The following is an 18256-nucleotide window of genomic DNA, read 5'->3' on the forward strand; positions in this document are numbered from 1 at the left end:
TCATCCATGTTTCTCAAATGTCAAATTTCAAAGTGTTTAAGGTTAAGTTTATGCATCAACTCCAAATGTTTAAGGTAATGTTTAAGGTCAGTCATGAACTCCGATAGGTTAAGGTAAGGGTTAAGGTTTGAGATTGGCTTAAAACCAAAATATAGAAAACGACTTTCTATCACTGGATTTAAACATGCAACTTTTGGAATTAGAGGCAGATGCTTGAATTTAACAGCGCTCACTGTTGCCCCTAGTGGCTGGTTTCCGCGTCATCTCCTGACATCCTCTGACATGGATGGACGTCAGAATACTGACTTGTATCACAGGTGACCTGTCTGCGATATCCAGCATTCAAATAGAATGGGATTGATATTTAAAAAAAATGCATTAGAGATACATTATGTATTGATTGTACAGGAGTCCCACGCTCTCCACATGACATTCTGTTACAGTGTTGTTCACTGAGGTGCATTAGTTGGCATTGGTTGCTTTGCCGACATAATGTAGCTGACAGTCACTTAATTAATTTTAATGACCAGTATGGTACATTTGCTGTAGTGATCGTGAGTAGGCTTTTATTTCTCTGTATCTGAAACTGGTGCGCCATCCATTAGTGATTTAGGAGGACAGTGGCACTCTTGGCAAAGCCCAAAGGACTTTAATTACGTTTGGCCACTGGGGGGAGAATGTCTAAAATGAACAAAGGGAGATGGAGCCGGTTCTCTATAATTAGCCAAGTTCACCTTTACCACCGAATGGAGTTCACTTACTTTAATCTGAATTAAAGTAGTACAACAAAACAAGCTAGTGGACTACATTAGTGTCACATACTCCATTTCACATATATCAGACCTGATTGAAATCTGAGAAAACACAACGAGGAATGATTTGTATCATTGTCAAAATCTTAATATCAACAGTGTCGATTAATGTAGATATATATTTCTAGCCAAAAACAAAACATGTACAGAATAACAGAACGATAATGTTGTGTTTCATCAGAATGATACAGTAAAGGATCATAATCTGTATAATATTAATAATCTTCATGTTTTTCTCTGCACGGGAAGGAGCCTGAAATTAAGAATGAGCTTTCTTGAGGGTTTTTCTTTTTGTGACGGCTGCCACAGACAGCTGGTCAAAGACCTGCTAACAGGCTCTGCTTGGTTAGCAGCCAGCACTTCGTTCTGTAACCAAGAAGATTACATTGGGATTATTTGTTTTGGGTGGCTCTGATCCATCCTTAAATATTTTTATATAATGAAAACAAGGGAAAAACGAAAACAAAACACACTCCCTTCTCCAAAGCAAGACTCAAGAAATGAATTAAATGTACATGCTAATCTCAGACAAACATGTAATTAGTAAAACATTGTTGTGATGAATTCGTTAAATGTTTTTGCAAAACAGAATCATGTGTTGGTAATGTTGCTTGGTTGATGCAAATAATAGATTCTGGGATACTGGGAATTTGTGAAACTGGCTTTCATCTGTTATAATAGCTTGACCATTTCAATTTGAGATTTGAGTTTAAAATCTATAACAGACCGAACCAACCAACCACGTAAACAAACACACACATACCCACACATAAAATAGTAACTGTGGTGCATGGAATTTCAGATGATGTCAAAGGTCATCCTAATACTATTCCGTGGTCAAAGCATGGAACTCCAAATAGACCTATCAGCTTTTAAACCCACAGTGAGGCCTCAGCTGTTTTCTCTTGTGGCTCTCTTGGCTCTTCTAATGAGCAGGCCCATAATGCAGAGCGCTCAACTATTCTTTAAAATATTGGCACCGCTATAAAGTGAACGTCACTTAGCTACAGTCTCCCAGCTCATTTCACTTTCTCTTCTGCACAGTGAGTGTTTGACCCTGGTCTAAAAATATGCGTTGAAGGCCGAAGCATGAGGCACGCACCACTTGTCTCGGACTACTAATCCCTAAAGAGCAAACTTGGAGATGGAGCAGCACGTGGCAGATGAGATCTACCAATATTGAAATCAAATTGTGAATGAGCTGGCAGTCTGCGGCATTGAAATGGGCTTTTCATTCTGTCTGTGTGATGTGGAGGTTAGCCATTGCTGCGGTGCATGAACTTTAATCGAATAAACAGTAAAGGGAACAAAAATAACAGACGTCTGCACAACGATCCCAGCTATTATGATTAGATATTAGGAATCATGAATGGCTTTGTTCCATTGCCAGATATGATGGTATCCCTTGATAATTTACACATCAGCGCATATCAAATCAATTTGTATTTGTCACATGCTTCGTAAACAACAGGTGTGGACTAACAGTGAAATGTTTACTGACGGGCCCTTCTCAACAATGCAGAGAGAAAGAAAATAGAGAAATAATAGAAAAGTAAAACACGTAATAATTAAAGTAATAATAAACTGTATACACAATGAGTAACAATAACTTTTCTACATACAAGGGGTACCAGTACCGAGTCCATTTTTTTTTTCCTTTATTTAACTAGGCAAGTCAGTTAAGAACAAATTCTTATTTTCAATAACGGCCTAGGAACTGCCTTGTTCAGGGGCAAAACGACAGATTTTTACCTTGTCGGCTTGGGGATTCAATCTTGCGACCTTTTGGTTACTAGTCCAACGCTCTAACCACTAGGCTACCTACTGCCCGAATGTGCAGGAGTACGAGGTCATCTAGGTAGATATGTACATATAACTAGGAATACAGTGACAGATAGTAAACAGTAGCAGCAGTGTATGTGATGAGTACAAAAAGGGGTCAATGAACATAGTCCGGGTAGCTATTTGGTTAACTATTTAACTAACTATTTAGCAGCCTTGTGGGTTGGGGGTAGAAGCTGTTCATGTCCTGTTGGCTCCAGAGTTGGTGCAACGGTACTGCTTGCCGTGTGGTAGCAAAGAGAACAGTCAATGACTTGGGTGGCTGGAGTCTTTGACATTTTTCGGGCCTTAGTCTGACATTGCCTAGTATTGAGGTCCTGGATGGCAGGGAGCTCGACCCCAGTGATGTGCTGGGCTGCACACACTACCATCTGTAGCGCCTTGCGGTCGGAAGCCAAGCAGCTGCCATACCATGCAGCCAGTCAAGATGCTGTCAATGGTGCAGCTGTCGAACTTTTTGAGGATCTGAGAGCCCATGAAAAATCTTTTCAGCCTCCGGAGTGGGAAGAGGTGTTGTCATGCCCTCTTCCCAACTGTGTTGGTGTGTTTGGACCATGATATGGACACCTAGGAACTTGAAGTTCTCAACCCGCTCCACCCAGCCCCGTCGATGTGATTGGGGGCGTTCTCAGCCCTTCGTTTCCTCTAGTCCACGATTATCTCCTATGTCTTGCTGAAGTTGCGGGAGAGGTTGTTGTCCTGGCACCACACTGCCAGGTCTCCGACCTCCTCCCTATAGACTGTCTCATCGTCATCAGTGATGAGGCCTACTACCGTCATGTCGTCGGCAACCTTAATGATGGTATTGGAGTCATGTGCGGCCACAAAGTCATGGGTGAACAGAGAGTACAGGAGGGGACTAAGCACGCACCACTGAGGGGGGTGGGGGTTGGTCCCATCAGGAAGTCTAGGATCCAGTTGCAGAGAGAGGTGTTCAGTCCCTGGGTCTTTAGCTTAGTGATGAGCTTGGAGAGCACTATGTTGTTGAACGCTGAGCTGTAGTCAATGAACAGTTGGAGTGTGTCTGGGATGATGGAGTGTGTCTGCGAATTGGAGTGTGTCTGGGATGATGGTGTTGATGTGATCCTTGACCAGCCTTTTAAAGCATTTCATGGCTACATATGTGAGTGCTACGGGGTGCTACGGGATTACCTTGGCGTTCTTGGGCACAAGGACTATGGTGGCCTGCTTGAAACATGTAGGTAATACAGACTGGGTCAGGGAGAGGTTAAAAATGTCAGTGAAGACACTTTCCAGCTGGTCAGCGCATGCTCCGAGTATGCATCCTGGTAATCCGTCTGGCCCTGCGGCCTTGTGAATGTTAACTTGTTTAAAGGTCTTACTCACATCGGCTACGGAGAGCGTGATCACACAGTCATCCAGAACAGGTGGAGCTCTCACGCATGGTTCAGTGTTGCTTGCCTCGAAGCGAGCATAGAATGAATTTAGCTTGTCTGATAGGCACGCATCACTGGGCAGCTTGCAGCTGGGTTTCACTTTGTAATCCATGACAGTTTGAAAACCCTGCCACATCTGTCGAGCGTCAGAGCCTGTGTAATAGGATTCGATATTAGTCCTGTATTGACGCTTTGCCTGTTTAATGGTTCGTCAGGATTTCTTACAAACGTCCGGGTTAGTGTCCTGCTCCTTGAAAGCAACAGCTCTAGCCTTTAGCTCAGTGCAGATGTTGTCTGTAATCCATTGTACAGTCACTGTGGGGACAACATCATCGAGGAACTTATTAATGAAGCTGGTGACTGGTGTGGTAAAATTCTCAGTGCCCTCGGATGAATCCCAGAACATATTCCAGTCTGTGCTAGCGAAACAGTCCTGTAGCTTAGCATCCACTTCCTCGGACCACTTCCGTATTGAGGGCATCAATTCCTGTTTGAGTTTTTGCTTGTAAGCGGGAATCAGGTGTCATGGACGTCGTAAGGATTTGACCAAGGCGCAGCGGGTATAGTGCTCATCTTCTTAATTTATTTAAAGATAACACTTAAACAAAATAAACAAAACGACAAAACAGTTCCGTAAGGCAACACAGGCTATACAGGAAAACAACCACCCACAAAACACAAGTGAAACAAACCCCAACTAAATATAGCCTCCAATTAGAGGCAACGACAACCAGCTGCCACTAATTGAAGGTCCTACCAAAACCCCAACATAGAAATAGAAAACTAGATTTAAACATAGAAATAGAAAACATAGAACCTAAATCAAAAACACCGAAACACACAAAACAAACACCCCCTGCCATGCCCTGACCAAACTACAATGACAAATAACCCCTTTTACTGGTCAGGACGTGACATCAGGAGGACAGAGTTATGGTCAGATTTGCCAAATGGAGGGTGAGGGGGAGTCTCTGTGAGTGGAGTAAAGGCGATCCAGAGTTTTTTCACCTCTAGTTGCACAGGTGACATGCAGTTTTCCTGCATTCCCTATGTGCAAAGCCAAAGGAGGAAGCCCCTCAGTGACATTACATCCCAAGCCTCACGGTTTAACTAGTTACCCCAAAACTAACAGCTGTCACGTGGATTTTGTACCAAGGTCACTGATGGTATTTCAGTACATACTAAGGTTTACTTACACTAAGATCAGAATGTGGTTGGATGCATTCTATGCAATGATAGATTTCCCATCCAGAACCTCAAGTCTTTGTTGTAATACAATGTGTTGCTAATTCTCTGAACACTGATTGACTGATTCAGGACAGGCTCAGCCATTCACCAGATGCTTTTATCTAGAGCGACTTCAAGTCAACACATACAGTAGGCCTATTGGTACATGTAACCCGTGTGGGAACCTACAACCCCATGCTCCATCTGAATGAACAATCTACAAAACTGCAGTTATTCATTATCTAGTCTGGTTCTCTAACCCTTTCAAACAGTGAAAGAATGCCCAGCTATAATAGGACAAGAGGTTATTTTCAACACATCTGGATGTTCCAGAGTTGCGGGACATTCAAATCAAACAATCCTGCCTATCCCCCTGGTTTATCATGGATTTATTGCATTGAGAGATGATACAGAATATATTTAACACTCAATTTAAAAATCAATGTACTGGAATTAAAATCCAGCTTCTTCTTTTATTAACTATCTCTGCCGAGAATGAAATAAAGACTATACTTGAATCTGTTGTCAAAAATATTTGAAAACCCTCTAGTTTAAATGCATTTCTCTGAATTGGTCAGTGACAAGTGCACACAGTTCACATCTGAATTCAAACCCAGGCATACACATATTTCAGTAGATTGGAAAAAATCTGAAAGAATGTTACTCCATATACAGATATTGGACAGGGAATAAACAAAAGAGATGTATAATTCTCCTAACAAAATATATGGATTGGTCGTAAATTCCAAAGCTTCTACTGTGGAATTGCTGTATGGATCTTATGGATCTTGGGGTGTGTATATAAACATGCTGTATATATGGTTGTTTATGATTACTTTGTTGCTCTCATAGAACAGCACAACAATGTCAGATTACTTATTATTATAGTACCAGACCAGCTTAGTCAAACTGGAGATCCCACCCCATGACTCAGTCACGGGATTGGTCATATGATCAGAGCAGAGGATCCTGGGAGGTGATCTGCTTCCAGTTTTGTGGTGGGCTCAATGGTATGCACAAAACAGGAAACAGATGTGGCCTCCCCTCCAACAGCTGTCAGGTCTCACTGAATATTGAACGGAAATTCAAGTAAATAGGAAATCAAATATGTTTAATGTAATGGTACCAGGATTTTGGACAGAACAGAAAGCTCTGTAGTAAAACAATGACCAAACCATTTAAGGAACTGTAGGTGAGAGTGGGGTAAGTTGTGCCAAAAGGTTAGTTTAGCCACCCCTTGTTTCTAGGATACCGTACACAAAATGAACCATGTAACCAAATATTTGGGAAGAGGCCATCTTTTCATGGAGTCTGTGAAGGAAGAAACCACATGGAAAAAGTTAGGTCCAAAAAAATGATTTTCACTAAGTCAAATTAATTTATTGTGTTAAAGGTTTCATGATGCTTGTATCTAAACCAAGTAGATCGTTTTAAGACTGTTTTATACATTAGTTTGGGTCTCTATAAACTACAATATGAGGTCCTAAACCTAGCATGAAAGCTCATCCTCAGCTGTGTGGGGTAATATAGTCAAAATGGTTTCTTTGAGGTAAATTGCGCTATTTGGTTTTATGCATATTACGCATAGTATTTTTGCAGTTTGTCATGCATATGAACTTAAGATGCATTTCTATTGTTACAGAGCAAACATCATGTCCCATGTATACAAACGAAAAACAATCAAGGGTCTAGCCCCTTGAGGTTCTTGAAAGAGCAGCCAAGGAAGTGAGAGAAAGGAAGAAGTCCATTCGAGCAGCAGTAAGGGATGAAAAATTTGACCAAATTACACTTAAGAGTTACATAGGCAAAAAAGAAAATGAACATGTACCTATGTGAAAGAGAGGCTATGATAGAGTAGCCGAGGCACACAAGCTCTTGTCTGACATGAGTCTGAGCTTGCTAAACAAATCAAGAATCTTGCAGACCAGTTTCATGGGCTTGGTAGCCTCAGAATTTCCACATTGAAACAACATCCCTGTCCCAGACATTTCCTGCCCCAATTTTTAAGACACCTCACATTTGTGTGATTAGTCAAGTTCAAACTATGAAAAATTCCTTCCTCAGTTGAGTTTGTATTTAAAGCAAACAAGTTAGATGTGAGAAATATAGTATTCTTTCTAACAAAGATATCTACATATACAGTACCAGTCAAAAGTTTGGACACACCTACTTATTCAAGGGTTTTTCTTTATATTTACTGTTTTCTACATTGTCAAATAATGGTGAAGACATCCAAACTATGAAATAACACATATGGAATCATGTAGTAACCTAAAAAATGTTAAACAAATCAAAATATATTTTATATTTGAGATTCTTCAAAGTAGCCACCCTATGCCTTGATGACAGCTTTGCACACTCTTGGCGTTCTCTCAACCAGCTTCATGAGATAGTCACCTGGAATCCATTTCAATTAACAGGTGTGGCTTGTTAAAAGGTAATTTGTGGAATTTCTTTCCTTCTTAATGCGTTTGAGCCAATCAGTTATGATGTGACAAGGTAGGGGTGGTATACAGAAGATAGCCCTATTTGGTAAAAGATCAAGTCCATATTATGGCAAGAACAGCTCAAATAAGCAAAGAGAAATGACAGTCCTTCTTTACTGTAAGACATGAATGGCAGTCAATGTGTAACATTTCAAGGTAGTGGTGCAGTCGCAAAAACCATCAAGTGCTATGAGGAAACTGTCTCTCATGAGGACCGCCACAGGAAAGGAAGACCCAGAGTTACCTCCGCTGCAGAGGATAAGTTCATTAGAGTTACCAGCCTCAGATTTCAGCCCAAATAAATGCTTCACAGCGTTCATGTAACAGACACATCTCAACATCATCTGTTCAGAGGAGACAGAAACACGAGCAATGGACATTAGACTGGCGGAAGATCGGTCTTTTGGTCTGATGAGTCCAAATTTGAGATTTTTGGTTCCAACCGCCGTGTCTTTGTGAGACGCAGAGTAGGTGAACGGATGATTTCCGCATGTGTGGTTCCCACCGTGAAGCATGGAGGAGGAGGTGTGATGGTGTGGGGGTGCTTTGCTGGTGACATTGTCTGTGATTTATTTAGAATTCAAGGCACACTTAACCAGCATGGTTATCACAGCATTCTGCTGTGACTATCATTTGTTTTTCAACAGGACAATGACCCAAAACACACCTCCAGGCTGTGTAAGGGCTTTTTGACAAAGAAGGAAAGTGATGGAGTGCTGCATCAGATGACCTGGCCTCCCCAATCACCCAAACTCAACACAATTGAGATGGTTTGGGATGAGTTGAGTGAAGCTGAGTTATGCTCAGCATATGTGGAAACTCCTTAAAGACTGTTGGAAAAGCATTCCTCGTGAAGCTGGTTGAGTGAATCCCAAGAGTGTGCAAAGCTGTCATCAAGACAAAGGGTGGTTACTTTGAAGAATCTCAAATATAAAATATATTTTGATTTGTTTAACACTTTTTTGGTTACTACATGATTCCATATGGGTTATTTCATAGTTTTGATGTCTTCACTATTATTCTACAATGTAGAAAATAGTAAAAAGAAAGAGAAACCCTTGAATGAGTAGGTGTGTCCAAACTTTGACTGGTACTGTATATGTAGATATTTTTGTTAGAAAGAATACTATATTTCTCACATCTAATTTGTTTGCTTAGCAATTTCAAAGTGAACACTCCATTGGAATTCAAGTTAATTCAGGTATTGGCACTGTCACATAAACATGGTCAATCAGAAAATACCTAGTAAAATACCAACGCCCCCCCACTCCACAAACACACCAACACGCACATGCACGCACACACACACACAAACACATACACACACATCACCACATCACCATGACATGTTCTCGACCTGTGAGGGGGACTGCTGGTTGATCGATGCAGACAGTCCTGGTCTCATTATCTAGAGTGTCTGGCCCAATCAAACAGTGCCTGAAAGAGTCTTAAAGGAGCTTAGTAAGTCTCATTCTGCTGCCCAGTGAGCTCCGGAGGGCCAAGGGCATATGCTTCAGGTGCCCAAGTCTATACCAGAGATCAGACAGATTACAAATGGTCATTGACGAATGCCAGGCTAGCTCCCTTGCACATGAATGACTCTCATACTCGAGACTCCACATGGCTTGACCTTAAACATCAATCTTCTACTTTTGAAACAGAGAGAGCTAAACATCTTTATTCTGTTATCTAGTGTTTTATGTTGAAATAATGATAATGTCTTATCAAAAATGGTAACTAGATTAGGTGGATAAGACCAAGAAACAAGTTCTTGTGATGCAAAAATATGAGGAAATCCACTTAAACATGCATTCATTTAGCACAGGAAGAATAGTTTGGGTTGAATAGGGCCCCATTTTACATGAAAAAAAGTGTGAGTAATCAACATGCAGTTTAGTGGGTTGTTCTCATTGTTGAGTGTATGTCACGAGATGCATTCTTTTTTAAGGGGTGATTTAAGCATGTAGAGTCATGTCTGACTGCATGTACCTAACATCATGAGACAGTCTTCATATACACACAGCCCTGACACATTTGCTCAGGACCACAGGGGGTTGACTAACACACGGAAGTACCCGCTCGAACAAAAGAGCAATGGCGATCATATGCAGAAGGGGGGACCATAGCATAGAATTGTTGGGATTTGCTACAGACAGTATGTCATATTCTATATAGAGAGGCCACCTTGAAACTTTTATATATATTATACTTAACCCTGATTTGAGTCACATGGAAAAATTCAACTTTGCTTCAGCTATCCAAAGTGAAGGTCCAAAGTTATCCAAATGGCCTTCCCCCCCACCACCAGACAACACCAGCCCACTCACCGCTCTTACCCTCAATTTTACCAGTATGCCCAGTATTTTTTTTGCATTACACCATTATGTAACTTACAACGTAGGCTCATTCTGAAATAATAAATACTATACACATATTTAGTTGTTTGATATATATTCATAATCATTCACTTTATTTTCTGAATCTTCTAAATAAACAGTAAGAGGCTACTGCTTGCCTACATCTTTTAATTCAAATAATCGTTATACGCTTGTTATAAAACTATGCGACTGAGTTAAATGTGCACAATGAATAAAGGCCTAATGCAATGTTAAATATTGACTTTGAAGTTAGAGACGCCCCTGCAATTTGACACCTGACCATCTGGTTGGCTCCTTTAGATGAGCGAATCCAGATGTAATTCTCCTTTTCGGAAACTTTTTCCCCTCCTAAATTCAGAACTCCCTTTGCACTTCCTCAAACTGCAGACTATATAACTGCTCACACAGTGACCTACTTCATCGCAAGGAAACAACTGGTCAAAGGAATTCATCCGACACCTTCTCTTCAAGTCTACGACCAAGGTAGAATTTGCCAACTCCCCATTTTTTCTATTTCTTAAACCCGCAAACTTTTGAGGTTGCCTTTATGTCTACATTATTTTTTCAAGCAGTCATTTTGTAGAATTATGTTCATTAGAATTTTCAGTTTCACTTGGGATTTTATGTTTCCATAAAGCAATTACCACATCGAATTAGTTGTTAAAAATAACATTGGTAATCACTGCGTTTCGACAAATAGTAGGCTTCGTTTGTTTTATAGTAAAAACATTGCAGAGTTGTGATGTGATTATAAGTGTACTATATTCTGTTTGCAACAAAGAATGCACTTTGGTCATGTTGTAGCCAAACATTTATCATAGAAATGAAACACTTCTAAAGTTAACTATGAAACCTTTATAGCCTGTATAGCCTACATGAATTTATAGCACCATGAAACAATGGGAATATTAGACATTAAGTAAACCATAAGTTGCAGGCATTATTACTGTGCAGCAAAGGTTTATACAGTAGCATGAAGTTCCCTATGAATGATCTGAGGCATTTCCCATAGAACATAGAGATACTGTCTTTTGTTATGACACCTCTTAATAATGAGGCAGAGACAGAAAAATATGAACTGAAGCCCAGTGTACTTCTGCTCTCTTATGGATGTGACGTTGTCAGTATGAAATTCAACACCCATTTCTGTATTTGTACTGTAAATAGTGCCCTTCTTTGCGTTTGTTTAGACTCTTAGGTGCTGCCACAATATTTAAATGTAGAAATATAATTCATAATGCATTTATCTAAGTTTATTTATCAATGTAATATGTATTCATCAATGACTAAAGTAGCCCTTTTGTCTTTTCTCAGAATGCTGCTGTGTGGTTGTGTACTGCTGTTCTTGGGCTCAGTCCTAGCCCATCCCCTGAACGAGATGTCACTGGACGCACAGTGGGATTCCTGGAAGACCACCCACCTGAGAGAGTACAACGGCCTGGTGAGTGTCTGTCTTTCTGGCTGCCTGGCTACCTACTCCTCACATGTATGCAATGGTGTTTGTTTAAATTATGCCCGTTCCTCCTAAAATTGGCAATTACAGAACGATTACCTCAGCCTTGGATAACAAATACTCATGATGTTTCTTATTTGCTTTGACGGTGAAAAAATGTTTTTGAATATCAAAGCCATTCATCATCATGAAATTAGTTATAATATAGTGTGTCACTTATACGTATGAGAACACTGTTATATTTAAGTCAATAGTTTACAAACTATTGTGGAAAACTTCTGTATGTGTTGTTGTCCCATGAAATGTTTTGTTATTATACCTTGCAAGCAAGAAAAGCAGGAAACATGAGAACTAATCCTCTGTTCAGAATGTCAACTTCCTTGTTTTTACAGTAAAGAGCTATCAGCCAAGCTGTTAGGAACACAAGTATTTCAGTGCTATAAGCTAACTTGACCTTACAAGACAATGTTTGGGCCTTACTGCTTCAGGATGTGTGTCCCCCACAATTTGCGGTCAGCACATTCCTCAGCAGTCAGCAGAAAACACAGAACAGCACTTTTTCCCCTACTACATCCAGCTTGAAGCATCATTCCTCACACACTGTAATGAGTGATCGAAGTCACTGTAAAGAGTTGACAATAAATATTTTCCTAACTACCTTTCACCTCTACCATTTTGTGCCTCTATTAACCAGTTAATTTGCACTGGAGAGACTGTGAGCACAGGGACCAAAGAACACATGAAAGGCCAGTGTATGATTGATACTCATGTTTTGTTGATGTTTTCATGGTAGGGGGAGGAGGTGATCCGTAGAACCATCTGGGAGAAGAACATGCGTCTGATCGAAGCCCACAATGAGGAGGCCGCTCTGGGCATTCACTCGTACGAGCTGGGCATGAACCACCTGGGAGACATGGTGAGTTAGTGAGCCACATCCTCTATGGGCGGAGAAAAAGCACAAAAAAAAGGGAGGGTCTAAAATGGGTCTATGTAACTCCGTGTGAAAGCATACGTCTGGAATGATATGTCCGAAGGAAAATATTTTGTGTTTGCTGTCCTCGGTTATCCTTTCTAATCAGTGTCTCCCTACTGTCCAAGGCTTATCATTTTGGGTATGTGTTTCAAATAGGGGAATGTCCCTTAAGTTGTAGTTACGGTTTTATTTCACAAACAAGATCAAGCACAGGGCAGAGTAGTGGCTTTTAGCTGATGCAGAGCACAGCCATCTGTGTTTTTACTCACTCAAGGGCTTACTGATTAAAAGGGAGGTTGTTAGGTTAGTGACCATTAAATCTACCCCTAGCTGTGAAATGCATGTCAGGTTGGGTCATGAGTGATGACCGTGTTAGTGTGAGACTTGAACTCCCTGAACGGGCTGTAGATTAAAATGGTAGGGAAAAGCAACCTGATATATCGCTGCTTGGCTTTTACTGAGTGGCTTATATGCCACTCATTAATGCTTTGTCCATTTATTATCCATCGGAGTACACAGAGATCAGTTCATCTGAATGTCAGTTTCACTTCTATGTTGAGATGTTCTGTAAATAAAACAAGGATATATAGTACATCCAGTTTCACAGAGACTAGCAGTAGTTTTTTATTTCATGATCTCCCATGGGATTAATAAGCCATTGATTTTTTTAAATATGATAACTGCTGGACTATAAACATGGAAACACTTGTCCCTACTCATAGTGGGTAAATGGTTCATAGTCTATTGCTGTGCATGCATAATTCCCTCATCCTCATCCCTGTCCTCTCCCCAGACGTCAGAGGAGATAGCTGAGAAGCTTACTGGCCTCCAGGTGCCCATGAACAGGGACCGTAGCAACACCTGGATCCCTGACAACAATGTGGTGAAGATCCCCAGGTCCATCGACTACCGCAAGAAGGGCATGGTGACCCCAGTCAAGAACCAGGTTAGAGGATGTGAACAACAAAGAGCTGTCCCTCAAGTCCACTGTTTCCCCTAGATGTATTTCTTATTTCCTAGATTTATTGCACCAAAATGTTCAATCAAGCTTAATTGAGGCCAATGTAATGGTTTTAGGTAGAGAGCAACAATCTAGGCGGGGTGCCATCTGAAAATGTTTAGGGGAAACACTGGGTTATAAAGAACTGATTTCATATTCCTCCTTGCTTTCAGTCAGTTAAGTCAGGCCTCTTTGTTTTCTTGAGGTAGCAAATGATCACAGTTACAGTACAGTCACGTAACCTGTCTAGGACAATAAAAACCCATGGTTTGTCTAATTGACTTAGACAAGTAAAGAATGTTTCATTATGAAAGGTAATTACTCATTATGATCTAATTGGACACTAAGGCATTATTTATTATTCATGTCAACATGGTATTTAGTTAAGTGGTACATTAAGTACCCAGGCTGAAATATGGAGTACATCTGTGCTACCAGGGAACACTAGGAGATTAGCCCTAGATTTATACCATTCATGTAATGAACATTAGGTCACTTTACATGAGCACCAATAGCCTGTGATATCAACAAAGAGCTGTCAGGTTCAGGAGGGATGTGATAGTGAGGTGTGAGTGCAGTATGTCTACCCTCTAGTGGTGAATATGATAACTACAGACGTTCTGAGGGCAGACGAAAAAAACATTATTTGCTGAAACCCTCTGAAAGCTTTTTTTCAATCAGGGCCTTTGACTCTCTGTCAAAGTGCACCACCTAATGGACAAATTGAAGAAGGCAGCGCTGACCCTAATGTAAATGTTTATGTCCTCTCTTTCTCAGCTCTCCTGTGGCTCCTGCTGGGCCTTCAGCTCTGCTGGGGCCCTGGAGGGCCAGCTGGCAAAGACCACAGGCAAACTGATAGACCTCAGCCCCCAGAACCTGGTGGACTGTGTCACTGAGAACAATGGCTGTGGTGGAGGTTATATGACCAACGCCTTCGAGTACGTTGAGGAAAACGGAGGCATCGACACAGAGGAGGCTTACCCTTACCTTGGCCAGGTAGGGGCATGGCTTGGCTGACATTGAAACAGAATGTGACTGTCGTTTTCATTTGTTCGCCAAACAGCTGTTTTAGTTTGTTGAAATGACATTTTCAGTCAGCATTTTCTTACAACACGACAGGTGAGTTGGAATGTGCTGGATGACATTCGCAGTTTCTGATTGAGCTATCACATCACATGCTCTTTAACCAAAACAAGCTAATAATCACATGCTGTTAACCAAAAAGTCCTAAAATGGATTTCGGTGGCCAATTCCGGGAAGTGGTGACATCCATGGTCTTATGTATTCTCCAATGGCCCAACTACAAACAACACAAATACTTTGCTCACTTCCATATTGTTTAGTACTTTGCTTGCATGTAAAAACACATACCACACTGGCAATTCTTTCTTTACCACTTCTGTAGTTGTCCACATTTTCCTATGATATACAGAACACACCACTACCAAGGTGCTATGAAAGTAATTTGTAATTTGCTGGAAATGTACAGTAGCAACATAGTACCAAGACCAGCTATAGTGGAAAGTCAGTAGGCCTGATCACCAACAACGACGAGACAGCCTACAGGTAGGATATAGGCACTCTGACGGCGTGGTGCCAGGTAAACAACCTCTCCCTCAACGTTAGCAAAACAAAGGAGCTGATTGTGGACTTCAGGAGGAACCAGGCTGGACACGCCCCCATCCCCATGGAGACGGTCTGCTATGGAGACGGTCGTTTCAGAGAAGCTGAAATGGTCTAACCACACGGACACCGTAGTGAAGAAGTCAAATTTGGCATGTCCCCGAGGGCCCTCACAGTGTTCTACAGAAGCACCGTCGAGAGCGTACTGTCGGGTTGCATCACAGCCTGGTATGGCAACTACGTGCAGCCGAACGCACCATTGGATGCACACTGCCTGCCCTACAGGACACCTAGAACACCAGGTGTCACAGGAAAGCCAAGAAGATTATTGGGGATCCGAGCCATCCAATCCATGCCCTGTTCTCCCCGCTTCAATCACTCAGACGCGAGCAGTACAGGAGCATCATGGCAAAAACTGAAAGACTGGCCTATAGTTTCTACCCTCAGACCATCAGGCTGCTGAATAGCCACCACTGGTCAGCGACCTGCTCCCCCCTCCCCCTGCTACTCCCCCTATGGACATTCCCCTGCTACTCTCCCTATGGACATTCCCCTGCTACTACCCCTATGGACATTCTTTCTCCTGCTGCTCCCCCCCACCCCAACATTCATCACTGTTGCAGTTGTTAATATGTTTATTATTACTTTTTGGTTTTGATTCCACTCAATGATCATGCTGCTGCTCCCCCTATGGTCATTCCACCCCACCCCCCCAACAGTCTTTACTCTGCCTCCACCCAAATGATCATGCTGCTTCTCCCCCTATGGTCATTCCACCCCACCCCCCCAACAGTCTTTACTCTGCCTCCACCCAAATGATCATGCTGCTTCTCCCCCTATGGTCATTCCACCTCACCCCCCAACAGTCTTTACTCTGCCTCCACCCCAATGAACATGTATTTATTCATCACTGCCACAGTTGTTGTTATGTATATAGTGCTATTTCTATAGTTTTTATTACCATTTTCATTATTTTATTTCACTTAGTCCTGCATGTTGGAGCTCGAAGCCTAAGATTTTCACTGTACCCTGCAATCACACCTGCAACCCTGTACATGTGACCATTAAACAATCAGAATCTGAATCCTAAATAAACCAATCCATGTCTACCACTCTGTCTACAGGATGGGCAGTGTGCCTACAACGCGTCTGGCATGGGTGCTCAGTGTCGCGGGTTCAAGGAGATCCCTGAGGGAGACGAGTGGGCACTGACCAAGGCTGTAGTCAAAGTGGGGCCTGTGGCTGTGGGCATTGATGCCACCCTCTCCACCTTCCAGTTCTACCAGAGAGGTGAGTGACATTCTGCCTCCAAGTACCATGGATAGAAGAATCAACCACTTGAAGTGGTCTAACACACTACACATGCCAGTAGACTTCTAAAGCGCTTCTCTTAAAGCTTATTGAAGCTCATTCCTTTACACTGTCATTTACTCAGGTGTGTACTACGACCCCAACTGCAACAAGGATGACATCAACCACGCCGTGCTTGCAGTGGGCTATGGACAAACTGCCAAGGGCATGAAATTCTGGATCGTCAAGAACAGGTGGGTCACAATGCACTGGGCTTATTCAATGGCATCAGGTAACACGTTTCACACTGTTGACTTGAAATGTATTTTTTCAAAATCACGATTCATCCTCTTTATCCTCTCTCTCTCTCTCTCTCTCTCTCTCTCTCTTGCTCTCCCCCCTCTCTAACAGCTGGAGCGAGAGCTGGGGCAAACAGGGCTACATCATGATGGCACGTAACCGCGGGAATGCGTGTGGCATTGCCAACCTGGCCAGTTACCCCATCATGTGAGCACCAAGCGGCAGAGGGCACCATGGAGGCAGGGAAGGCAAACCACATATCAATGACTACACCCGATGCAGAAAATAACACTACGTTTCTGGAACAGCACATTCATATAGTCTGGAAGTTTGGCTATCCCAGAGTTTTTTTTGCAACCTACTCAAGTCTTACTGTTATATCTTCAAACTTCCAGACTTCAATTGTAGTCTGATCTACAGTGGAACAACTATGATTGTGACGAGGAATGTGTGTGTAGTGCACAGCACTTTACATAGGTTGTATTCAGTGTGCCAGGTCAGATAACATTGCTGTGCAATGGGAGTTTTGTCTCACTGTCCTGTCAATGCAAAAAGGTCTTAAACTTAGTAAATGTAAGTGTGTGTCGATCAAGATTACTCCTGGTGGGTTTTGTAATGATGTTAACTTTTATTTTATTGTTCAGCAGTTTTACACCAAATTCTGATGATTGAATTGTAACATTGTTTTCTATCAAATGGAATAAAAGTTGATTCATTTGAAATGTGAGTGTGTGTGCCTGTACATTTCCCCATTGAAGGGAAGAGATGTGAAAGAAAGACCAACAGAAAAAGGAAGATTAAGGTTCCTGAGGTTTTTCAGCGATGTTAAGTATCTCAAATCAACAATCATTCAGTGTACCTTATTGCAGTGCTGTATGTATACATACACAACCATATGAAGGAAGTATACATGTGTTTGTGTTGACTGTTAAATCTGATGATGATGAATGCAGTACTGATTAGAAGCCTTCTTGAGGTCATGAGATAGAAAGACAATGAGAGAATAAACAGGTGAAAATGTCACATACCAGTTTCATACCAGTAACACCTCTTCCTGCCTCAGACTCACCCCCTCAAACAACAGACTTCCTGTGATCTAGTCTTAAAATCAGATGAAAGCTCTTGTATAGTTAATGTAGTGTTGATTGAATGTAGTGTTTATAAATACACTGATGGCAATGTTTGAAAAAGAGATTGGCAGGTAGCCTACTGTTAAGAGCAATGGGCTAGTAACCAAAAGGTTGCTGGTTTGAATCCCTATGCCAACTAGGTGAACCAGTTGTACATGTGCCCCCAAGCAAGTCACTTAACCCTAGTTGTTTATATATTTTAAAAGATATTTAAGAACAGTGGGCTGGCTAATAGTCAGTATGATATCTGCCTATATATTTTTATATTTTCACCCTAGAAATCATAGAAGTCATACACATCTGGAGACCTGAAACCCCACCTCTTTAAGGAATACCTGGGATAGG

General features: G+C 41.7%; 1 protein-coding gene across 1 annotated transcript; it reads left to right on the plus strand.

The window, feature by feature from the left end:
- Positions 1–10565: 10565 nt before the first annotated feature.
- On the plus strand, positions 10566–17503 carry catk (Cathepsin K). Its single transcript, NM_001140399.1, is given in 8 exon segments — positions 10566–10625; positions 11457–11583; positions 12389–12511; positions 13362–13514; positions 14346–14564; positions 16316–16481; positions 16627–16735; positions 16893–17503. Coding segments are annotated over 7 exon segments (996 nt in total). The 5' UTR covers positions 10566–10625; position 11457; the 3' UTR covers positions 16993–17503.
- Positions 17504–18256: the final 753 nt, after the last annotated feature.

The sequence above is a fragment of the Salmo salar genome, chromosome 05 (assembly GCF_965601325.2).
Source record: "Salmo salar chromosome 05, fSalSal1, whole genome shotgun sequence".
Taxonomy (NCBI): domain Eukaryota; kingdom Metazoa; phylum Chordata; class Actinopteri; order Salmoniformes; family Salmonidae; genus Salmo; species Salmo salar.